The sequence below is a fragment of the Myxocyprinus asiaticus genome, chromosome 18, assembly GCF_019703515.2.
Source record: "Myxocyprinus asiaticus isolate MX2 ecotype Aquarium Trade chromosome 18, UBuf_Myxa_2, whole genome shotgun sequence".
Classification (NCBI taxonomy): Eukaryota; Metazoa; Chordata; class Actinopteri; order Cypriniformes; family Catostomidae; genus Myxocyprinus; species Myxocyprinus asiaticus.
In genome coordinates, this window is record NC_059361.1 from 14,747,158 (window position 1) to 14,773,701 (window position 26,544).

Below are 26,544 nucleotides of genomic sequence, written 5' to 3' on the forward strand. Positions count from 1 at the left end.
ATTTGTTTAAAATCACTGCGTAAAGCACTCACACAATGACTGTTAAAACAAATGTCGTCAATTAGAACAATACTGATCGTATTTTAATGTGATGTACTGTATATCTACTTTTGTTATGCATCACCTCAAAACCCTTTGTTATGAATTAAATGTGACAACATCTAAACAAACACAAAACCTATCTTCAGTCTGACCAATTATTAGAGACTTTAATACTGTTAACGATTGCACAGCAATAATGATTACATAATTTTGTGAAGAAACCACCACATTTTGGTATATAAAGGCACACAGAGTACACTGTAAGTCACAACAATAGTATTAATATAATTTATATTTGGAGAAGAAGTTGTATATTAAAAAAAAGAGATACAGTAAGACAAAGATGCCGCAATATACAGTATATACTATATTAGAGATATAAGAGAACTTTACATGCAATGGCAAAAAATTACAGCAATACATTATGAAGATAATCCACATAAGATCAGAGATCTGAGGCAGTGAGGATGCAAGGCAGTGTTGCAGCAATATCATTTACATGTTAAAAGAACCCATATGAGAAAAAAATGTTTCAGCTTTTAAGGCATTTGATGAAAAAATAAATACACATCCTCACTGCTGGTTCAGGATTTCTTCCTTGAGTTACTTCAACATGGTCAAATCAGCTTTCTGTGCTTTAGCGCCACCAGTTGCACTGGTTTTGGTAACTGCAGTGGCTCCTGATCCGTGATCCAAAGTTAATATTTTGTTGCATTTAATCGTGGGGCGAAAAAAAAAAAACAACTCGCTTTGTCAGTGCGCGAATGTTCACTCCAGGTGTGAACAGCTTAATAGGAATTGTTTCAGTTCAAAATGTTACGCGGCGAGAAACCGTGGCGAAAATTCATGTTTGGTGTGCAAAGGCCTTAACATGTAAAGTGTTGTGACATTTTGAGGAAGGGTTATCTGAGATATATTATAACCCAATAAAAGACAGTCTTGTTGAATGATTGCACACACACACACACACACACAAACAGAGCACTGTTCAATAGCCAGAAATATGTAGAGACAGTACAGCAGATAGAGTAAGTATTGGAAAATATGTGGTCTAAGTACAGAACAGAAAATAAGTACAGGCTATTTCATAGACATAACTAAGAAACCAAACCGAATATACTGTTCTGCTCATGGATATCTGGTCTTCTTGCTACTAAGGGCCTCAAGCAAAAATCTGATTTTAAAGATTTAATGTTACTAGCCTGGTAAACTTTGGCAAATCCAATGAATATTTTAATCTTAAAACCACTCATTGTATCAACACAATCCCTTGCAAATAAAAAAATAAATAAAATAAAATCAGGTGGACAGATAAAAAATTCAATGTGCCCTTGTACTATTGTGGACATGGCATCAAACCAACCACTTAGATTAGAGCTTATTAGGTTGAGAAAGTTTTGTGTACAATAGGCATCAGACAGTAAATGGAATGTGGATAGTCCAGAGTCACTCTACAGTATGTTGTTTACAAAAGATTGTTTTGTTGTTTTCCTTCCAGACTGGCCACACAACAACATTGGCTCAACCAAAGGCATGAGTTTGAGGCAGGACTACCATTATTTTTGCAAATCCTTTTGGTGCCACTACTAACTTCCTGACTTCACCTTTAAGTGAAAGCTGCTGGAATTGGTTCCTTCTAGGATGTGGTACAGTTGCAATTAATATTAAAAACGGCATGAGCCATAACAGACTTAGTATTGATTAAATTAGGTTTTCTTTTGGATGACAGGGGTTTGTGAAATGTTTCTGACAGAGCCAGACTATCCAGAAAGCATTGATTGAATTAAATCCTGCTTTTGCGGGACGAGTAATCTCGTAAACAAAGCTATCTCATCCACCCTTGGGCCAGCAATTCATCTCACATCCTCAGCGCCTCAGCGTGTGTTATTAAGCTTGCCTATCCTTCATTCAGTGCTGGCATGGCATAGAGAGTCCACACAACCTCTATACTGCTCTTACTCAAGCAACAACACAATTATTATTTACCGGAAATCAAACGCGAAGACTAAAACTGTTTATTCATGGGGTTGCATGAAATGCAAATGGACTGAGGATGATGAATAGTTTGTACTTGAGATATGTATACAGTTGCCCCCAAAAAGACATGCTTTCAAATGTATTAACGTCATTGCAAAAAAATATGCTTTTCTCAGTATGAACTTCACTTTTCTGAGCCATTTCTACATTTAACCAACTGATCCCAAGATTATTTTGAGTAGTGTAATGGTGCGATAGGGAGAACAAACAGACCCAAGAGCAGAGGAAAAGTTTATGAAATTTATTAATAACAAAAAGCAGTCACTGTGGGTGTCGAGGATCCCGGCACCAGCTGCAGCAGTAGGAAGAGGTGACAGGGAAGTGAACGTGCTGAGGCCGCGCTCAGGAACAATCCTAGAAGAGTGTGTTCATAGGATGAGTGTGTGCGTTGTGGAAGTCAGGAACAGATTAGTAGAATCCTCCATTGAAGCAAGTGAGATCCAGAATAGTGCCCAGCTGAAGAGTGTGATACTACTCCCGACACGTGGGCAGAGATGAGGTATCAGCTGACATGCAGCAATACTAGAAGGCAACCACACATCTGACACAAGGGCAACCAAAAGATACATGAGTCAGAACCAACTAGACAGAGTGAGAGAGGATAGTACTCGACATCAAACAACAATCTAGCAAACATACTGAGAATACGACGGGCTTAAGAAGGGTGTGAATTAGAGGAGAGCAGGTGTTGCTTGGCATGCTAATCAGTGGCATGATCAGAGTTTCCCTGGGAACAATCAATGTTCCCATGGAAACGCCAATCATGCATGCTGGCCATGCCTGCGAGACATGGGGGAGAGAACATGACAAAACAAACAAAACAAATCGCTGAACTCACCGGAGCCATGACAGAACCCCCAAGCAGACACCCCCCAGCAGAATTACCTTGCCGCAGATGAAACTGATCTATGAGGGTGTGGTCCAGGATGTTCCGAGCCGGGACCCAGCGTCTCTCCTCAGGTCCATAACCCTCCCAGTCAACCAGGTACTGGAACCCTCTGCCCCTACACCTGATGTTGATCAGTCTCCTGACCGTATACGCCGGAGAGCCCTCAACAAGACGTGGAGGAGGTGGGACGGGTGTGGCGGGTTGTAACTCAGAACGTAAAACAGGTTTGATTTTGGATACGTGGAAAAAGGGGGGAATGCACTTAAGGTGAGGAGGTAGTTTGAGATGGACCGCTACTGGACTAATGACCTTGGCAATGGGAAAAGGCCCAATAAACTTGGGACCTATATTATGTGAAGGGAGTCGGAGCAGGATGTCCTTAGAGGACAGCCAAACCTTCTGCCTGCACACGTAAGCTGTGGCCTTAGCCCGGTGCCGGTATGCCGACCTCTTAACGTGAGCACCAGTCCGTATGAGTACTTCTCTGGTGGCTTTCCAGGTGCGTCGGCACCTCTGGATAAAGGCATGGGCAGACGGAACCTGTACGTCAGGTTCTTGTGTGGAGAACAGAGGGGGTTGTTAACCGAGGCTGCACTGGAAGGGTGATAACCCCGTAGGCAATGACTGCAAAGAGTTCTGGGCGTACTCATCCCAGACTAAATAATCACTCCAAGAAGATGGATTACGGGAGGCCACACAGTGCAGGGTCTTTTCCAGCTCCTGATTCGCCTGCTCTGCTTGCCTGTTTGTTTGGGGATAAAACCCAGAGGACAAACCCACCGTAGACCCCAGCTTTCGACAGAATTTTCCGAAAAACGTGACACAAATTGGGGGCCTCTGTCAGAAACCACATCGACCGGGAGTATAGCACAGCACGGACTTTAGCCTCCACCTCCCAGAATACCATGCCCACCAAACAAGTGGCAGGTAGAATGGTATCCGGTGGGGTGGTGGAGGTCTCGACCTCAAAACATCAAGATACGGAGTCAAGCTGGATGTTTTTAGAGCCCAGATGATATGACAGGACAAAATTTAATCGCATGAAAAAGAGTGCCCAGCGAGCCTGTCTAGAGTTGAGGCATTTAGCGCTACAAATATACTCTAGGTTCATGTGATCTGTCCAGACCATGAAAGGTACTCCCGAACCCTCTAACCAACGTTGTAGTTCCATTCCGCTGGTGTTAAGCATTGCGAAAAAAAAGCACACAGATGCATCTTTCTGTCCGAGGGAGTGCGCTGCGACAAAATCACACCAACACCAACCTCGGACGCATCCATCTCCACCACAAACTGACTTGCAGGGTTGGGAGTAACGAGTATGGGTGTGGTAGAAAACCGCTTCTTTACTTTGGAAAACATGGCCTCAGCCCACGGGGACCAACAAAAGTCAGTGCATGTGGAGGTGATGTCCCTCAGAGGTGCGGCGAGCTGACTGTAGTTCCTTATAAATCTCTGGTAAAAATTAGTGAACCCCAGAAACCTTTGCAATGCCTTGCGAGAATTTGGTGTTGGCCAATCGGAGACAGCTCTAACCTTAGCCGGGTCTATGCACACTCCCTCGAACGAAATGATGAACCCCAGAAATGGAACCTACTGTGCATGAAAAGCACACTTCTCTGCCTTTACAAACAGCCGATTCTCTAGCAGTCGCTGAAGCACCTACCTGACGTGCTGCACATTGTCCTGGATATTCTGGGAGAAGATCAGAATATCATCAAGATAGACAAACACAAAGCAATCGACCAGGTCACTTAGCATGTCATTCACAAGCCCCTGGAAGATGGTGGGGCGTTGACCAATCCGAAAGGCATAACCAAGCATTCAAAGTTCCCCCTATAGGTGTTAAAAGCTGTCTTCCACTCATCCCCCTTCCTAATACAGACATGGTGATAAGCGTTGCGTAAGTCTAACTTTGTACAGATGGATGATCCCTGCAAGAGTCCGAAGGCTGAAGACATCAACGGCAAAGGATAGTGAATCTTCACCATGATGTCATTCATCCCTAATAATCTATACAAGGTCTAAGTGAGACATCATTCTCCATGAAGAAGAATGTCCATGCCGGCGATGAGGAAGGGCGGATGAGACCAGCTGCCAGAGAATCATTGATATACCTGTTCATGGCATCCCTCTCGGGAGCCTAGAGTGAATACAGCTGTCCCCAAGGCGGCAAGGTGCCAGGAAGCAGTCATGGTATGTCAGCAGTACTCCTGATATGTCCACCGGTTCATCCTGCAACAAACACAAGACTGGACAGGGGAAACAGCAGAGTTAAGACAGTGTGACAAATAATAAGGACTCTAAGCAAGAACAGTGTTGGTTGACCATTCTATGTGTGGGTTGTGCGTTACCAACTACAGATGCCCCAACACTACCGGTGCCAATGGAGACTGGATCAGGTAGAAAGTCATGGGTTTATCCAACTGGACCCTAGGAAGTCGCCATTTAGAAGCCAAGTTGAATTCCATGAAGTTCCCTTCGGCTCCGGAATCGTCCAAGGCAGAAATCGTTTGACAGGCAGATTCACACTGCAGCCGGCCCGGAAGAAGTGTCCTAACCCCTCTCCTACCGATGAGCGATGTCTTTTAACCGGACGGGAAGCAGATAGATGATCAGGGTAAGCACAATAAAAACATAGTCCATTAATGAAATATCGTTGTTTCTCCCTGTGTGAGATTCAGGTGCTAGGGATTTGCATAGGCTCAGTGTCAGGCCGTGATACGGGTGAATTGGCTGAAGAAGCCGATCGAGTGGGAGGATCAGCCACATGGGTTGGGTCAGGCGTTGATCAACTCGGATAGCCAAATCCATCAAGTCATCAAAGCGCGGAGGCAAATCCAAAGAGTAAATCTCGTCCAGAATGTCATCGGAAAGGCCATGCAGAAATTGATCCCGCATAGAGGGGTCATTCCACTCACAAGAAGCAGTTAGGATGCGAAATTAAGAGACTCTTCGATCTCCTAGAGACAGTCCAGATAAGACCCTCGCTGCCTCCCGACCTTGAGCAAAGTGATCAAACACTCAACGGAGCTCCGTGGAAAAAGCAGGATAGGAAGCGCTGCAGGGATGTCTGTTGTCCCACATAGCAGTTCCCCATTCGCCAGCCCTTCAGGTGAGGAGCGTAATAATGCAGGCCACTGAGAGTGGGCGGAGAGAGGGCAGAACAATCAATGTTCCCATGGAAATGCCGATCATGCATGCCTGCGAGACATGGGAGAGAGGAAATGACAAAACAAGCAAAACAAATCGGTGAACTCACTGGAGCTGTGACATATAGGCTATTAAGTTAGTTCCCCTCAAGTTCACACAATTGTTTTAGCAGAGTAACCACATGTAGTTTATGACATTAACTATGGACATATTCTCATGATGTCTGATAACCAGAAAGTGCCTAAATACTTTTTGTGTTCATTGTGTGCAGTATATCTCTTGTTTTAGCATATAAAACATTATAAACTTGTATATATATGTATATATATATTTTGCTTGAAAAGTGTGATTGTGCTATATTTCTTTGTAGAAAACAACAAAGAACAGTCCACTTGCTTTTTGTCTATTAATACTTTTAGAGTTCATTTAGCTTTCATTGCGGGGCACAACACTACTCATGCAACCCAAGATATGTGCTCTGTTTGTTTGTATGCGTTTTTGTTTGTTTTGTTTGTTTGTTTGTTTTTTAGTGTAAGTTCACAAAATGTATTATATGTGAAGCTACCAAGAAAGAACATATGTACAATGGCAAACTTTTTTGTGACTCTGGGGCTTCTTACATTTATTTTACAACCAGTCTTGGCTCTATGGGAGACACCGGCTGTAATACGCACACCAACCTGGACTTGAGGCTGCTTGTTTCATCACCAGAAATGAATCTGAATATTCTACAAGACATTCCAAATTGCCTGCTAGTGGACCTATTCCGCAAACAAACCAAACGGAAAAGGAGGGAAAGAGGCTCAAGAGGAGGAATTTACAAATGATTACAGAAACGAGGTGGAAGATTGCCCTTACCCGCTATTACTTTGTCAAATGTTCGGTCCTTGAGGAATAAAACCGATGAACTGTCTGCATTGATAAGATATGTTGCAGAGTATCGCCTCACAAACCTTTTTTGTTTCACTGAGACATAGCTTTTTAATGGGATAGTGGACTTAGATCTTGATGTATTCACTCTCAATTGTTTTGATTGGAAAAACGTGGTGGGTTCTGTATGGCAGTCCACAATATATGAGCAACAAACTTCATGGTGAGGAAAAAGAATGTTCAAAACATCACAAAATAAAGGTTGTCTCCTGACCACACTATTTCCCCCTGTGAAATTGCCCAGATCATAGCAATTTTGGTGTATGTTCTGGGACCAGATTTCACATTTGCTGCAGAATGTATAGCTGACAGCTTTAATAATACTGTGAACAGAGTTGGAGACCAGCCGGTGTTGCTGATTGGTGATGTTAACAGGTGTAATGACACAGCGCTCTTGCCATAAACTGGAGCAATACTTTACATCTGCCACCAGGCTGGATAAGTCATTGTATTTATGTTTTGGAAACCTTGCGTCTACAGCTCCAAAGTATGGCCATCACTTGGTCAGTCTGACCATAATGCTGTCCTCCTTTTACCCCGATACAGACAAAAATTGAAAACTGAAAAGTACAAACAAGAAACATTCAGGTATGGGATTCTGAATCTACTGAAATTATAAAAGGCTGTTTTGAAGTTACAGATTGGGACATATTCTTTCAGAGTTATAAAGATAATATGAACTTGCTCACTGCCTCTATTTCTGGTTATTTTGATTTCTTTGTGTCTAATGTCATCCCTGTAAGACAAGTGAGACTGTACCAAAACAATAAGCCCTGGGTTACAAAAGAACTGAAACATTGTCTCAATTGGAAAAAAAAATAGCATTTTTAAAAGGTGACAAACACTGTGTCAAGCAACTAGAAAAAACAAAAAACAAAACTAAAACATAAAACTAAAGTGGCCAAGCTGAATTTTAAGCAGAAAGTAGAGGAAAAGTTTACTACAGGAAATGCACAGATGGCTTGGCAAGGCATAAAACACAATGAATGGGAAGAAACCAGAAGTCATTTAGAAACCAGTGTTCTGATCCTGCCAGTTTTGCCACCAAAATTTAACACATTTTATGCTCGTTTTAATAATACAGTCTCAAAAGGCCACTGGAACCCTGTGAACCCTCATGCTTTTCCTCCCATTACAATTGAAGAAGGAACTGTGGCAAATGTTTTGCTCCATGCCAAGCCCCGCAAGGCACAGGGGCCTGGTGGCATACAAGGCAAGGTACTGAAGGAATGTGCAGTTAAGCTGAAGTGTGTGCTGGCACAACTTTTCAGCTACTTCTCAACTCCAGCTTTGTCCCACAGGCCTGGAAGGAAACCACCATCATTCCCCTCCCTGAAAAAGTCACATGCCAAGGAGCCTAAAGGCTACAGACCTGTGGAACTGACATCTGTGCTATGCAAGTGTTTAGAGAGAGTGGTCAGCCAGCAGCTCTCCCGGGCAGTGGAGGGCAAGCTCACTCCACTGCAGTTTGTATACAGGGCAAGTCGTGGTGTTAAGGATGCAAGTCTCACACTACTGAACAAAGCTGCAAGGCACCTGGACTTGCCACACTCCTGCATCAGGGTTTTATTTATGGATATTATCCGCTGCTTTTAACACAGTGCATACTAACACCCTTTTAAAGCATCTGGAGGACATACAAGTGCATCAAACCCTGATTTTATGGATTAAAAGCTTTTCACAATATCTACCACAACATGTGCTGGTAAATGGTTTTAAATCATGGCTGTCTTATCACCAATTCTCTTCTCCATTTACACCAATGAAATAACCTGCAACAGCAACAATCTGGCACTTCTAAAGTATGCAGACGATATGGCACTGGTGGGGTGTATGAAGGATAGTCAGACATTGGACATATACTTCAGTTTTGTTAACTACCTCACAGCCTGGAATGAGGTAAGCTTGTTGGAGATTAATATCAGCAAAACTAAAGAACTGTGTTGTGGTGCTGATAATGCTCACCCACTTTTTAGTCCAATCAATCATAAGGGAGAGGTGGTTGAGGAGGTGGAATCTTTTAAATATCTTGGTACAGAGATTGACCACCATCTCACCTTTGCCAAGCATGCAGACAAAGTTTTTAAGAAGGCTCAACAACTCTTCGAAAGCTGCAGAGTTTTAATATCTGCAAGGACATTTTAACAACTGTGTACAAATTACTCATTGAATCTGTGCTCACTTTCAATATATCATCCTGGTTTAATACTCTTTCAGTTAAATGTAAAAACAGTCTTTCAAGGATTACAAATCAGGCAAGTAAGATAATAGGCACACAGCAAGTACCTCATACAGAACTGTACACACGGGCAGTCAAAAGGAAATCTTCCATTAGTGCAAGGATCTTTCACACCCCTTCCATGACTCATTTCAAATACTCTCATCTGGGAGATGGTGCATGGTACCTTTGGTGAAAAAGAACTTGTAAAGAAAGACTTTTATCCTAACTGCTATTAGTATTTTATATAAGCAGCCAAGATGAGATGTTTAAGTCTTAGTACTTTTATACTCATACTTTACTTATTCTTTATTACTTATATTGCACCGTTAACTTTGGGTTTTTTTAGTGTAGGTATGTAATTTAAATGTTTTTAATGTAATGCATGTATTGTTTTACTGGGCCTTTTCATCAAAGATTTTTTATTTTTATTATTATTTTATTATTATTATTATTATTATTTGAATTTAGCTAATTAGCTTTGTAAATTTGACATATCATGCTAAAAGGTGTTTTTTTTTATTATTTATTTTTTTTTGTCTTTCATGTGAAGTTCAAGATTAATTTGAAGGGCTTCTTTTGTCCTGGACAGTGCAGAATGTCAGGTTCCTATTTCATATTATTGTTCTTCATTATTTGACTGGATCTTCCTCCCAATTTTTGAAAATGTTTCTTCACCCACATTGTTTATCTAGCCATAGATGGACCAATTAAGCAGAGCAGGAACTACAAGCCTGCATTGACTGCACTGATTTGAGTGTATTTGAGGCTTCAGACACAAGTCTGGATGAGCTCACAGATACTGTGACATCATATATCAGTTTCTGTGAGGATATGTGCATTCCTACTAGGACTTATTTAACATACAACAATGACAAACCATGGTTTACAGCAAAACTCAGGCAGCTTTGTCAGGCCAAAGAGGGTGCTTACAGAAGTGGGGATAAAATCTTGCAAAATCAGGCCAGGAACACACTAAATAAGGAAATCAGGGTGGCTAAAAGAAGCTACTTTGATAAGCTGAAAAATAGTTATTCAGCTAACGACCCTGCATCAGTGTGGAGAGGCCAGAAAGACTTTACTAACTTCAAGACACCATCCCACAACACTGTAGAGAACCAACAACTGGCTGATGACTTGAATGTGTTTTACTGTAGATTTGAAAGGCCCAGTCTCACACCCCACACCTGCTCTGACCTTCACTTCACACAAACATCACCACCACCTGCAACCCCCCTCCTGCTATTCAACCTGCACATAAGATATGCGAAGAGGAGGTGTGCTGTGTCTTCCGGAAACAAAAGACAAGGAAAGCACAGGGCCCAGATGGTGTTTCACCACTTGTCTAAAATCCTGTGCTGACCAGCTGGCCCCCATCTTCACACAGATCTTCAATAGATCACTAGGAGCAGTGTGAAGTTTCCTGCTGCTTCAAATGCTCCACCATCATTCCTGTCCCAAAGAAACCCAAAATCATGGGACTTTATGACTACAGACCCGTCGCTCTGACATCTGTGATCATGAAGTCATTTGATAGATTGGTGTTGGCCCACTTGAAGAACATCACTGGACCCTTTCTAAATCCCCTTCAATTTGCCTATCGAACAAACAGGTCTGTGGATGATGCAGTCAACATGGGATTGCATCATATCCTGCAACATCTGGACAGACCAGGGACATATGCAAGGATTCTATTTGTGGACTTCAGTTCGGCTTTCAACACCATCATCCCAGCTATTCTCCGGACTAAATTACACCAACTCTCTGTTCCCACATCTATCTGTCAGTGGATCACCAGCTTTCTGACGGACAGGCAGCAGCTAGTGGGACAGGGGAAATTCACTTCCAGCACATGCATGATCAGCATTGGTGCCCCCAGGTATAAGTGCTCTCCCCACTACTCTTCTCCCTGTGTACCAATGATTGCACTACCAAGGACCCCTCTGTCAAGCACCTGAAGTTTGCAGACGACACCACTGTCATCGGCCTCATCCAAGATGACAATGAGTCTGTATACAGAAGGGAGGTAGAATGGCTGGCTCACTGGTGCAGTCAAAACAACCTGGAGCTAAACACACTCAAAACAGTGGAGATGATAGTGGACTTTAGGAGGAACACCCCAACATTGACCCCACTTACCATTCTAAACAGAACTGTGGCAGCAGTGGAGTCATTCAGGTTCCTGGGTACTACCATCTCACAGGACCTGAAGTGGGAGACCCACATTGACTCCATTGTGAAAAAGGCCCAGCAAAGGTTGTACTTCCTTTGCCAGCTGAGGAAGTTCAACCTGCCACAGGCACTGCTGATAAAGTTCTACTCAGCAGTCATTGAGTCTATCCTCTGCACTTCAATAACTGTCAGGTTTGGTTCAGCTATGAAATCAGACATCAGAAGACTACAAAGGACAGTTTGGACTGCTGAGACAATTATTGGTTGCCCCCTGCCCTCCCTTCAAGAACTGTACACTTCCAGAGTGAGGAAAAAGGCTGGAAAAATCATTCTGGACCCACTCACCCAGCCCACTACCTTTTTGAACAGTTGCCTTCTGGACAGCGCTATAGAGCACTGAGCACCAGAACCATCATGAACAGTTAAAACTGCCCCGTTGAGCAATAATTATGTGCAATACACAGCTTAGTCTATTTATATTTATCCAACATACCCTACCTCTTCTGCCATACATTCCCTTGCATCTGTATTTAACAGAATTGTATTTGTACACACACACACACATATATATATATATATATATATATATATATATATATATATATATATATATATAGTACTGTGCAAAAGTTTTAGGCACTTGTGAAAAATGTTGCATAGTGAGGATGTCTTCAAATATAATGCCATAAATAGTTTTCATTTATCAGTTAACATCCTACAAAGTCCAGTAAACATAAAAAAAGCAAAATCAATATTTGGTGTGGCCACCTTTGCCTTTAAAACAGCCCCAATTCTCCTAGGTACACCACAGTTTTACTTGGTTGTTTGCAGATAGGTTGTACCAAGCTTCTTGGAGAATTCACCACAGTTCTTCTGTCTATTTAGGCTGTCTCAATTGCTTCTGTATCTTCATGTAATCCCAGACTGACACGATGTTCAGTGGGGGGCTCTGTGGGTGCAATACCACCTCTTGCAGAGTGCCCTGTTCTTCTATTCTAATCTTTTCTATTTGCAAAAGTAATGTTTGGGAGTCTAAAATGTATTTTACCTATTGACACACTAAAGCTGAAGATATAAATAACTAACTTAAGACAAATGTTTTTGCGAAACATCTTAAGTGCCTAAAACTTTTGCACAGTACTGTATATAGTCTTATTGTGTATTTTAGGGGTGTAACGGTACACAGAAGTCATGGTTCGGTACGTACCACGGTTTTGGGGCCACGGTTCGATACAAGTTCATTACAGGAAAAAGCAACAAATCCCAAAATGCTTTTCATTTATTTTGAACAGACAGTAGTGTAAATTACAGTTTGTTCCACTGAGATGGTACAGTACAGCCTCCTTTAGTGTATTAAGCACTAAGCAGTAAACAGAATGCACTCTTGCATAGGTCATATTTTTTTGTAGGGCTGATAAAAAACAAAAGGTATTTGGTCACAATCAGCTACAAAACTGAAAAGCATCTCTTTTGTTATAAAAGTACAAAATAAATAGAATAATGACAAATAAAACTTGTGCATTAGGAGAAGGAGTGTTACAATTTGTTCCACTTAAACTATATGTTGTTTGTGTATATGCCAATTGCCTGGGTAATGACTTTGGCCCTGTCTGCTCTCACATCCAGAGGCTGGTTAAAAGCTGCAGGGATAAGTTTTTGCACTCCTGTCATCTTTTTCAGCCTAGCTCCGGTGATTGGCACATCTGGGTGATGTTGTCTGATATGTGTTAGCATGTTGGATGTATTTCCACTCACATACTGTACAGCTGCTTTACAACGCCGACACACTGTCCTCGTCCTATCTACCACTCGCTCTCCACTGCTGATTTAAAACAAGTAGGCGAGTGTTCGAGCTCTTGCGTGTCACCTGAACTCACCATTCTTCTTTTGGGTTGATGCGTAGATGGTGTCTTCTTCTTCTACTCTTTTTCCTGTTGTGGCGGTTAGCAAAAAGCGTTGCATTACTGCGCGCGCCCCCTTCTGGATTGATGTGTGGATCGCCTGTGACTGACTCAGATGTATTCTTCTTCTGACTGCATGCACGGAACCATGACATCCGTACCGTGACGGTTCGGGACGAATACATGTACCATTACACCCCTAGTGTATTTCTATATATACTTATATTTTCTATTCACTTTTTATTTTTATTCTATTTTTTTATTATTATCTCTGTCTTGTTGTTGTATTCTTTGCACACTGGAAGCTTCTGTCACCAAGACAAATTCCTTGTATGTGTAAGCATACTTGTTAATAAAGCTCATTCTGATTCTGATTCTGATATCCAGACTCAGAAATAAGCAAACTTAAAAAAAAAAAAATGAAATAAACAAAAATGTTTTTGGAAGAAAAATCTGTGGAATTCTAGGGAATATATTACAACTATGTTTTAAATGTAAAATGTGTTAAATGGAGCTGAGAGGTCTACACTGTTATTGGCAGTTGAAAGCATATTAGCCAAAATGTTGCATAAACAAACAATCTAGGGGTGGTGAATGTGTAGAACTTTGTGAATGACAGACCTTTAAACTCTGTGGAAATCTACTGGCCCAGATTCTGTGTGGGCTTAGTCATAACTAATGAATTCTACCTGACATACTGTAGAAGCCATACAGTAAAAACAAAAGAAATGAATGTAAAAATTGAGACAATTAAAATAAGCCAAGCAGTCATATTCCATATAACGTTTGAGTAAACTCAACAACCAGATTTTGCAGCACATGTTTAAATAGAGTATCAACTGCTCAGTGAGTAATTACAGATAGAGATGAGGAAAAGTGTCTCAGGCAACTCATCTGTTAAATCAGCGAGCAGATCACAGAAACACAGGCCCTCCTCCTGTGGTGTAATCAGGGATTTAGTGCTCCTAATTGCTCCTTTGGAGTCATTGTGCTGGATAAATGAATTAGATTTTTAATCCCTCATGCCAGCAGGGCATATTCATCTGATCCTTGCATGTTTATGCCACAAAGTGAAGGGAAAACACACCTTAACCAACAGAGAACTTGCATTGTATAGTAAAGGCCATGTTACACAAGTCTGAAGGCAGTATACACATTACTTCTAATTGCTCAAGGTTATAAAAAAGCCTTTCTCAAAAAGACTGAGAAAACAAAATTGGTTCCATGCTGGGAAAGAAAATGTACAGTTTTTATATAGTGGCCCCCAAAAGTATTTAGACACTTAAACTACACTTGAAAATGCATGTATTTCGTTGAACAAGATAACAAAGTATCCAACCAAATGACATTTAGTTTAAATAAAGATTTCGTACGTATGTAAAAACAATACATTTGTTAGGTTTTCTTTTATAAAACAATAGATATACTGTTCCAAATTAAGACATCTTTCAGGTAGTCAAACTCAGTGGTGGAAAGATTACTTTATTTATTTATTTATTTATTTTACATAAGTAAAAGTACTGCTACTGAAGAAATAATTCACTTGAGTACAAGTAGAAGTACTGAGAAATATTATGACTCAAGTAAGAGTAAATAATTAATTTGCCGAAAAACTACTTAAGTAATTTACTTTATGAAAATTATATTATATATAGTATATATGCTTCCATTTTTAGAACACAAAAACATATTCCTTTCACCAAGGATGCATTAAATGTATAAAAAATTACTGTCAAAATCATTAATTGCAAATTATTATTACAGTTTGAAATAATTGTTTTAGGTGGTATTTATTCAATTTTCTCTACACCTGTGATGGCAAACATATACTGTGTCACCTATTCCTTACAAAAGCACTCTAAAGTGCTAATTTGGTCCTCAAGAAAAGGTCTAGGGCAGCCTCTAGACCGGTATTTTTATTTTAATTTTTGATATCTTGTCATAAATTGGGTTATAAATTGAGACATTGGGTTATGTCTGCTGTGCTTTTTTTTAAATTTTTTTATTTATTTATTTTGTTTTTATAGCTGTAAAAACAAATGAGCAAATAATATCAGCAGTCTGGTTTGCCTATGCACTGTCTGACATCTCAGACATTTTGTGTGTTTGTGTGTGTGTGTGTGTGTGTGTGTGTGTGTGTTTGGCAAGCGCTAATGTAAACAGACTTCACTGCATGCATCGGATAATCGCACTCGATCAGAATCTGTGAGTATATGAGTTTTACTGTTATCGTGGTGCTTTTGTGATAGTTTGGCTAGTCTGTTTCAGTACGTATTATATGCCTGAAAAAACGTCATGGTTACTTGTGTAACCTCCATTCCCTGATGGAGAGAACGAGACGTTGTGTTGATGTGGTGACACTAGGGGGTCACACTTGGGAGCCCGAGACACCTCTGGTCTTTGATAAAAGGCCAATGAAAATTGGCGAGTGGTATTTGCATGTCACTCCCCCAGACATACGGGTATAAAAGGAGCTGGTATGCAACCACTCATTCAGGTTTTATGCTGAAGAGCTGATATAAGGTCCAGCCATTTCAGCGGGTAGTTCAGCCTTGTGGCAGGAGGAACACAACGTCTCGTTCCCTCCATCAGGGAACGGAGGTTACACAAGTAACCATGACGTTCCCTATCTGTCACTCACTCAACGTTGTGTCGATGTAGTGACACTAGGGGTCCCTATACGAAACGGCTGAACTGTGTTACATGAACTGGCGGTGTGTGGTGGGCAGACTGTTGTGTGCCTGTGCAAGGTTGTAGAACCTTGCACAGGTTACGTGTCGACCTGGTGTGCCTCATAGCCAGCACACCAGGTCGACACGTAACCTCCCCCAACATAGTTATGAGTGTCGAATGGCCCTTTTTGGGGACAAGTCGACTACCCAAAGATAGAGACAGGCTTAACCCAGTTGTGGCCTCTTTTCCCCTTCTCTTTTTCCACTCCCTAAAAAAGAAGGGGGATTATCCGACTGGGCCACCAGGTCTAGTCGGGGGGTGTCCCTCCCAAGGGGAAGACACCGCGGAGACCACACCTCACCCAAAGGGGGGGGGGGGTATTTAATTAAAGAATAAGTCACATGGTCTTTCCAACCATGTGGAGAGCCTTCAAGGTAGATCCTGCCCAATGGGGGAGGAGTTACTACAAACATGGAGACTGGGGCAGAGGGGTTCTGCCCAAGGAAGATGCAGTTTGCCAGCAGGGAAACTAACTAGCGGAAGATATATATCACATGGGGTTAGCCTTACAGGGAACCGCCACATACGGAGCACCTGCCCCAGAACAGGACTCTTAGTTAGCGCGTGTATTGGGCCGGCAGCGAGTCTCTCCGAAAACTCGACTGCCACAGGGCTTGGAGGAAGTCAACCAGGGAAAAAAGTTTGTGAACACTACTGGGAATTAATGGCGCACGTCTTCAGCTCCAAGGGAGGTGGAAGGCGCTATGTGCAAGCGATACACCCGGCCAGCTATCCCGGGCTTATCCGCTTGTGTTGCGTGCCACTACCTTTGTTGAAACCGGTTCCACCTGGAGGTTGTAGAACCTTGCACAGGTGTTGGGTGTTGCCCAGCCTGCTGCTCTGCAAATGTCTGTTAGAGAGGCACCCCTGGCCAGGGCCCAGGGAGCCGCTACACCCCTGGTAGAATGGACTGGTAGCCCTACCGGGTGCGGCATGTCCTAGGCGACATATGCCATAGTTATGGCATCAATGAGCCAGTGGGTGATCCTCTGCTTGGAGACAGTGCTTCCTTTCCACTGTGCACCAAAGCAGACAAAGAGCTGCTCAGAGATTCTAAAGCTCTGCGTGCGATCCAAATAGATGCGTAAAGCGCGCACCGGACACAGCGACGACAGGGCTGGGTCTGCCTCCTCCTGGGGCAGCGCTTGCAGGTTCACCACCTGGTCCCTAAAGGGGTGGTGGGAACCTTGGGCATATAGCCTGGTCAGGATCTCAGGATCACGTGAGAGTAACCTGGACTGAACTCCAGGCACGTTTCGCTGACAGAGAACACTTGCAGGTCACCTACCCTCTTGATGGAAGTGAGCGCAGTAAGGAGGGCAGTCTTCAAGGGGAGTGCCTTAACCTCGGCTGACTGCAAAGGCTCAAAGGGGGCTCTCTGTAGACCCTGGAGAACTACAGAGGTCCAATGAGGGAATGAGGCGCGGTCTGGAGAGATTCAGCCTCCTGGCACCTCTTAGGAACCTGATTATCAGGTCGTGCTTCCCTAAGGACTTACCGTCGACTGCGTCGTGGTGTGCTGCTATGGTGGCAACGTACACCTTCAAGGTGGAAGGGGACAGCCTCCCTTCCAACCTCTCCTGCAGGAAGGAAAGCACTGATCTGACTGAATATCTCTGGGGGTCTTCCCGACGGGAAGAACACCACTTAGCGAACAGACGCCACTTAAAGGCATACAGGCGCCTCGTAGAGGGGGCCCTAGACTGAGTGATCATGTCTACCACCGCAAGCGAGTTGTGACATACAACGAGAGCGCAAACCGCCTTGGCGGTTGACATATACTACCGTTGTCGTGTTGTCTGTCTAAACTAACACGTGCTTGCCCTGGATCAACAGCCAAAACCTCCACAGGGCGAGCAGAATTGCCATCAACTCGAGGCAGTTGATGTGCCAATGCAGTCGCAGACCTGTCCAGAGGCCGGCGGCTGCGTGCCCATTGCAAACAGTGCCCCAGCCCATTTTGGAGGCGTCTGTTGTGACCACGACGTGCCTGGAGACCAGTTCTAGAGGAACACCTGCCCGTAGAAACAAGAGGTCGGTCCAAGGGCTGAAAAGACGGTGACAGACCGACGTAATGGCCACACGGTGTGTCCCGTGGCACCATGCCCGTCTCAGGACTCGAGTCTGGAGCCAGTGCTGAAGCGGCCTCATATGCATCAACCCGAGCGGGGTGGCCACCGCCGAGGATGCCATATGCCCCTGGAGCCTCTGCAAAAGTTTCAGTGGAACAGCTGTTTTCTGTTTGAACGCCTTCAAACAGGCCAGCACCGACTGGGTGCGCTCGTTCGTAAGATGCGCCGTCAAGGAGACTGAGTCCAACTCCAAACCGAGAAAAGAGATACTCTGAACCTGGAGGAGCTTGCTCTTTTCCTAGTTGACCCGAAGCCCTAGTCGGCTGAGGTGTGAGAGCACCAGGTCCCTGTGTGCGCACAACATGTCTCGAGAATGAGCTAGGATTAGCCAGTCATCAAGATAGTTGAGAATGCGAATGCCCAACTCCCTTAACGGGGCAAGGGCAGCCTCTGCGACCTTCGTAAAGATGTGAGGAGACAGGGACAGGCCGAAAGGGAGGACTTTGTACTGATACGCCTGACTCTCGGACGCAAACCGCAGGAAGGGTCTGTGTCGAGGAAGGATCGAGACGTGGAAGTACGCATCCTTCAGGTCTACCGCCGCGAACCAATCTTGATGCCAGACGCTCGCCAGAATGCGTTTTTGCGTCAGCATCTTGAACGGGAGTCTGTGTAAAGCCTAGTTCAGAACTCACAGGTCCAAGATTGGCCGCAACCCACCGCCTTTTTTCGGTACAATGAAGTAGGGGTTGAAAAACCCCTTCTTCATCTCGGCTGGAGGGACATGTTCTATCGCGCCCTTCCGTAGAAGGGTAGCGATCTCCGCGCAAGGTAGCAGCGTTTTCGTCCTTCACCAAGGTGAAGTGGACACCGCTGAACCTGGGCGGACGCCCAGCGAAGTGAATCACGCAGCCGAGTCGGACAGTCCAGACCAGCCCTCGCGACGGATTTGAAAGCGCAAGGCATGCGTCCAAGTTCCGCACAAGGGGGACCAAAGGGACAACGTCATCGGACGTACCGGCAGGTGGGGCCTCGCGGTGGGGCGGAGCTTGAGGTGCCACACCACGTCGTGGCCGTGCTGAGTCTAAGGACATCGAAGCACTTACCTCCTTGTGACCACTCCCAGAACAGCCTGGGACGGGGGAGGAAGAGACCTGTCCTCGTGACCCGTGGAGACTGTCACATCGGAGGCGGATTTGTGCCATAGCTGGGCGCTCAGGTGCGGGAGACTGCCGCTGGAGTGCCAAACCTGCCAAATATAGTGGTGGACGGTGGTCGTGATGACGGCCGTGCACACTGGATACGTGACCCAGCGAACAAGGAAACCGCTCTTGCTGAGCTCTTTAGTACTGCAGCCACTTGGGCATGCAGCGCAATTAAATGCAAAAGGTAACAAAAAGATGGCGATCTGCTTACCAGCTCCAGAGCAGCGGGTTTAGTTGTCCCTGGGTCGCCCATCTCAAGGGCGCTCTGAAGCCTTTCATGGGTTCTGGGCAGCCGTGAGACGGGTGGCGTCTGCTTCCTGCGGTGGGCTCCACGCCGGGGCCGGGCCGAAGGTGCAGGCTGCGGCGGAGCCGGTGCAGTCACCGCAGGGGGACGCCCTTGGTGATGAGTAGATGGGGTGCGGGATCTTGAGCCGCGCCGGGGCAGGATATGCCGGCTAGCATCCATCTAGTGCTCTACCATTGAAAACTGCTGGGCAAAGTCCTCGACGGTGTCGCCGAATAGGCCTGCTTGGGAAATGGGGGCAGCAAGGAATCGTGTCTTGTCGGCCTCATCCATCTTGACCAGGTTGAGCCAAAGGTGGCGCTTCTGGACCACTAGTGTGGCCATCGTCTGCCCGAGAAACCGCGCCGTGACTTCCGTCGCTCGGAGAGCGAGGTCGATCACCAAGCGCAGTTCCTGCATCAATCCTGGGGCGGAACTACCCTCGTGCAGTTCCTTTAGCGCCTTGTCCAGCAGCACCGTAGGCCTTGGCTGTAAGAGATGACGTAAACCTACAGGCCTTGGACGGGGGCTTTGGGCACCCGCGCCAGGTGGCAGCGCTCTGCGGGCATAGGTGCACCGCGAGCACCTTTATCCACTAGAGGATTGCCGAATAGCCCTTGGCCGCTCCACCATCGAGGGTAGTGAGGGCAGGGAAGCTGAAAAGATTGGGACCTGGCAGTAAAAATTGCCTCTCGCGACTTTGTCAGCTCTTCGTGCACTTCCGGGAAGAAAGGAACGGGTGTGGGGCATGGCTTTGAGCGGCGTCGCTAGCCCAGGAACCAATCACCGAGCCGCGAGGGTTCAGGGAAAAGCAGTGAGTTCCACTCTAGCCAACGCTCGTGGCTGCCCGGGAAAGCATGTCGTCATCTCCGCGTCAGCCCGTGACTGGGCAATCGACCCCGAAGGGAGGAGCCCAGCTGAGGCTTCTGACTGGACAAGCCCGCTCTCCGATGCTGTGCTCGAGAGCTCATCACTTTCGCGGGCTCCGAATAAGAGGTCGAACTCGCCGTGAGACGAGCCGGCGGACTCATCTGGAAGCCCGATCGGGGCTGAGGAGCGTGCTGGGGAATGGGAGGTCCACGGGGGGATACCCAGCGAAGGTGGTCCCATTAGGGTCCCCAAATCGCCCCCAGTGCTAGCCGCGCTGGCCTCATACCCGTGGGTAAAAGGACCGAGGCGGGAGCCTCTGGGGTGGCTTGCTTTCTTACGAAGGCAAGCCGCGACCGCAACGTTGCCATGGACATATTCTCGCAATGAGAACATGACCATCCACGAACGCTGTCTCCACGTGAGCAGTGCCCAGACAAGAAAGACAGTGATCGTGACTGTCAGAAGGCGAGAGATAACGAGCGCAACCAGGAATAACACACAATCGGAAAAGCATCTTTAAAAAGACGCATCTTTAAAAATACATTCTGTGTGTGCTGCTCTTTTAGAGAAATATACTCTTTTAGAGAAATATACTCTTTTATTTCTGCCGAAGCGCCCAGGGGCATTCTCTGCAGTGCACCAGTGCAGAGGGGGAGAAGCCGCTGAAATGCGCCGTCAGATCCAGCAGAGGTGAATGAACAGTAGTATTCAGCTCAGTGAGCATGACCGTTCTGCTCCGAAGAGAAAATCTGAATGAGTGGTTGCATACCAGCTCCTTTTATACCCGTATGTCCGGGGGAGTGGCATGCAAATACCACTCGCCAATTTTCATTGGCCTTTTATCAAAGACCAGAGGTGTCTCGGGCTCCCAAGAGTGACCCCCTAGTGTCACTACATCGACACAACGTCGAGTGAGTGACAGATAGGGAACTGTTTGGGTGAATGAATACCGCATCTGCACCTAAGCATGGGATGATCACTTTTAGATATTATGGCTGTGCATATACAAGCTGTGAACTGTTTTGGTGGTACTTTGGTGACAATTTGGTTGTTTGTTACATAAAATAAACATATTATGTGCTTGAAAAGACTCTTTGAGTAGCTTTTTGTTTGACGAATGACAGCCGCTACTAATGTAAACAAATGGCAGTACACATCTGAAGATCGCGTTTGATGTATTGACTATGTGTATAAGAGCTGTAAACTTTTGATCATGGAACTTTGATGATGAGTTGGATGTATGTATATAAAATACATTTATTCAGTGGTTTAAAAGACTGTATGAGCAACTGTTTGAGCGAATATAACAGACCCTTGACTAATGCAGACTGTGTCAGCACGAAAGCCAGTTTGAATCTGGCAGCTTGTAACGTAACTGACTGTTGCAGAAACACATATTTGTGACGCTCCTCTGTGGGGCCCAGTTATTAACTGTAACATATGTGTTACATTACATAGGAAAGGGTTAAAAATAGGCAAAAAGGAACACATTTCTCTTGAAATTCTATTTTCTCCTAAAGTCTATTGTTTTAGAGAGATAAAGGCTGTTCCATGCATTGCTGTTTTGAAAAAATAATCTCTAACCAGGATAGAGAGGGAAGTGGACAGCCCAGATGCACAATAAAAAGACAAGTAAATCACAAGATCTGCATAGCTGCAAGAGGATTTTTGGACAAACGGAACATTTTAAGAATACAACATTTATTTAAATAGAAATTTCCATTTGTAACATTATAAATGTCTCTAAATTGTCTCTTAACTACATAATGTGCATTGTGACAGAAACACATTCCTATTTCAGGTTTATTCTCATTCACGTATTTCCAAGTATTTTGGCTAAGTTATCATACTGTACAAAACTAATATAATGCAATATCATAGAGGAGGAAAGGTATCCTCTATGATATTGCAGCAATTATCCAATTATCCTATTATTGTAATAATAAAGTCTTAATTAACAGTATGGTTATTTAACATATTGAGATATTATTATTAAGTAAATTGTAGCATTTGGTTACATTATGTTTTGTGATTTCTCATACATTCTTTATATAACATCCATGCCTTGCGCACTTTTGGCCTCTAGCGGGTGAGGCTTTTCAGACAGATAAACAGCAGCACAAGGCAGGGAAGTACAGTACAGCACAGTGAGCGAGAGTGTTACACGCTAGGTCAGTTTCGAACGGTTACGGAATTTAACGCGGGAGTACAATACCAAACTGATGCGGATTCACAGAAGCAGAAAGCCTGTCTGTGTGTGCGATGGTGCAAGGAACTGGACGCTGGGAAAAAAAAAATGTTCGGTGAAAAGTCAAAAGATCGCAATATATGTAATTGTAACTATATATCAGATATTATTAATAAAACACGGGAACTCGTTGCGTGGGCATTTTTTGCTTACATATTTTGAATTTCAGGGATATTTTTAATTTTGGTGGCATTTTTGCCCCGAGTCCCCGTTAATTTCCCACACTATTGGCATTGTATCTTTCTAAGGTATTTAAAAGTTTGTTTTAGACATATAGTAGCAAGTAAACAAGATATCCCCATATATAATGTCACACAGTTAAAACATTGACAACCTTGAAAACAAGTGAAGTTTGATCAGTGGTTAAACGTGTTCAGACAGTTTCTTTGTACCTGAATGAATGACTCCTTTCCAGAATAAAATGAAATATGCAGAAAATCACAGTATTACAGTCCTTGTAAAGTGACAGGGCAGAAAATCTTGAAGAAGCTAGAGAAGAAAGGACACTGGCGGCAGATTATGCAAGCTGCTGTGCTCACGATGCTGTGCCCTGCGGGCTTCTGTCATGCTGTGCACAGCACGTTTTAGTTTATAAACAGATTTAGCGCTTATAACTCTATCCTTCCGAAAAATGTTGATATATTTATTTACTTATTTTTATTTATTTATTTTTTTACTTTGTAATTGTGGTGAAAATTAACTGTAGCGAAGTTGAATACTTCATTTTTAATCAACTCAAGTAAAAGTACTATTATTTATTTATACTTAAAAAGTTCAAAAATGTGAAAAATGTACTCAAGTACTGTAATGAGAGTAGTTGTAATTTCATTACTTTCCACCTCTGGTCAAACTTAGTGAAACATCTTAAAAATGGGACCAATTAGTTAAAAGTAATTGAAAAACTGGCTAAGAAAAGTGAAATTAGTTCTGAGAAAACATCTGGCTTTATTTATTTATTTTTATTTTTTTTAGATGACATTTGGTACGATATCTTGTTCTACTGTAATTAAATCCATACATTTTGTAAGCTTGGCTTAAGTGTCGAAACAAAGTACAGTTTGGGCATTTGAATACCAGTAGTATTCAACTCAATTTTATTAAAGTTCAAACAGTTTTAGAAAAAAAATATTGAATTATGATCCTAGGATCATGTCAGTAATTTGCTTGAAAAATATATTTATGTGGTTTTGAACGGACAACTGTTTGTTGAATCACCTGAGTTGACCAAAGTAAAACCAGACTGACCTTAATGGTGATGCTAATTCGTTCTTAATGATCAAGGAAATTAAAACTGATTATTCCATCATTCTCTCTTCCCCTCTCTCTCAGGTGGTGGGTCAGATTGACAAACTCACATCAGATTTTGACTTTGACTTGGAGCCAGATGATTGGACGGTGGCAACAGCGAGCAGCACTTCGAGTAGCGAGCGTGGTCTGGGTGAGGCCTTCAGATTGGACTTCCTCAGCCAGGACATGCTCTCAGATAGCTGGGATTTTTGCAACTTCTTGGAGGCATCTAACACAGCAAACCAGAAAGCACACAGGGAGGAGGTGGATGACAGACAAGGGAGGACTTCATCGGCCACACCTACACCCGCCACTGCCAGCGTCTACTCGCAGATGAATGGGGGTCTCCCCATCCCTAACGGACCTTTAATCATCACCCCAGACTCCTCCAGCGAAGAAGTGTCCAGCTCAACACACAGTCAGAAGACCTCTCGCACATCCGGGACAAGAGAGAGGGTCCGCTTTAGTGACAAAATACTCTACCATGCCTTGTGCTGTGACGATGATGAAGATGAGGAAGATGATGGTGCAGAGGAGGAAGATAAAGGGGATTGTGGCACCCCAGACACGGACAGTGAACCTAGCCCACTGGCTTGTTCACCCACGCCCTCTTTGTCCTCCTCTGACCACACGCCTGGTCTTTATAACTGTACAGAAATGGCCTCTGCGGGTCCCTCGCCCGTAAAGGTGCCAGTAGTAGGTTCTCACACGCTACCCAGGAAAGGTCTTCTTAACCCAGGCTGCCGAAAAAAACTGCTACGAAATAGCAGCACGCAAACAGTATCGGATAAAAGCACTCAAACTGTACTGCCCTATATTCCCATCAAACAGAAAACCAAGGACCTCTGAGAGAATGCCTGACTTTAAATGTCAAAAAAGGAATAAAAGTATGGACTAAGGAATATTGCAAAGAACTATATACTATTTAATATTAAATACATAGATAATAGATTAAAAACAAAACAATAAATGAATTACTAAATAAATTATATATGTGAAACTTTCAAGACTTGCTAAAGTCATTTTATGACTAATGCGTTTGGAGTATTTTTATTGCACATATTTAAAAGAGTTGAGTTAAATGAAACAGTATTTATTTATTTATTTGTGAGGTCTTGTATGATATATTGTTGCCCCTTCGCTCTTTAATCTGAGGTTTCTTTCCTATTAAGAGGTTCAGCTCTTTTAAGGGGTTATTCAGTTTGAAATTAGTTTTATTAATACAGAGCTGTGCATTCTACAACTTTCTATTCCTCGAACTGTAGTTAGGAAAAGTTTTGAATGCTGTTTTGTGTGCAGATGACAAGACCCATACACTCTTGTCTATGTATGAGCAGCTGCAAGAAGAACACTGTGTGACTTTCCTTTGATTTTTTTTATAAAGTATTTGAGGATCCTACCCCTAGTACAAAACGTTTGGTTTGGGGGAATGGGATGAAGGGATAAAAAACAGAATTATTTTGAAGTGCCTGCATTCCACTCTGACATTTACACTCCTTCTCTTACCTCTCTCCTCTCCGCGGGGGAAAGCAAGGTCGTTGGGGGTGATGACTTGAATCTCAGCGCACAAAGCCGTGATGCAAAAGGTTATGTCTCCCCATTTTTTAGCCCAGTGGGGATTGTGCACTCAATAGTGCTGTGTTTTATTCAAAGGGATGTTGCCAATAGCATAGCTGATCGATCCGATGGGTTGAAGGCTCGGTAAGGGGGCTTCTGTGCTGAGTCCCTGGCTCCCGGCTTCGAGGGACTGTAACAAAAACCTGCCTCTCTGTTAGAGCTTTTGGTATTCACTCTACAGCGCAAAAACAATTCTGTGGTGGGAAGGGGCGGAGGGTGGCGAGAAACGAGTGAGTGGGAGGAACAGAGAGAGAGAAAGAGGGAGAGAAACTATACATTAGAGAAAATGGAGAGGCAAATGAAGGGCAAAGTAGCCCAGCAAAATGAGTCTTTGAAGACAGATTGTTTTTAATTACCACCTCAACGTAATAATTTACTCAAAATCATCTCCCAGAGGAGCAGAGATGGTCAGGGCAATAGATCCTGTGCTACCATGTCTCTCTGCAATCTACATATTAACACTCTTATACATTTTAAATACTAAACACGTTTAACAATTGCAATCAGAACCTAATTTGGTCAGATTGTGGATTGCAATCAAGTACACTGATTGATGACAATTGGTGTATACAGTACTAAAGAAAATTGTATATTTACTGTAGCTCATATGTATTATGTATGCAAAAGTTCACAATACATGACAGAGGAGCTGTCTAAAGATATCCAAAATAAAGTTTATGCCAAGCACTACAGCAATCAAGAGGTTATAATGATACCTGCTTTTTTACTTTTTTTTCTGAAATTCGATATCAACAGTGTATTTTTTGTTTATAAACAAAATGTTGTTTGATTAAATTAATTCATTAAAACTTTAATCAAATGAAAATATAACTGTAAAGAATCTTAGTTCGAGGGCAATGGAGGAGTCAGGAGAGGTTCAAGGTCAGTCC

The 26,544-nt window shown here is 43.6% G+C and overlaps 1 protein-coding gene across 3 annotated transcripts in view; it reads left to right on the forward strand.

Annotated features, from left to right (window-relative positions):
• LOC127455691 (inhibitory synaptic factor 1-like) overlaps positions 1-26,339 on the forward strand; it is a 109,417-nt gene extending 83,078 nt beyond the window's left edge. For all 3 annotated transcript variants that reach the window (XM_051723749.1, XM_051723748.1, XM_051723750.1), the window contains one exon: positions 24,080-26,339. In XM_051723749.1, coding sequence (XP_051579709.1) covers positions 24,080-24,886 — 807 coding nt within the window. In that variant the 3' untranslated portion in view covers positions 24,887-26,339. The remainder of the gene's footprint in view (positions 1-24,079) is intronic.
• The last annotated feature ends 205 nt before the right edge of the window (positions 26,340-26,544 follow it).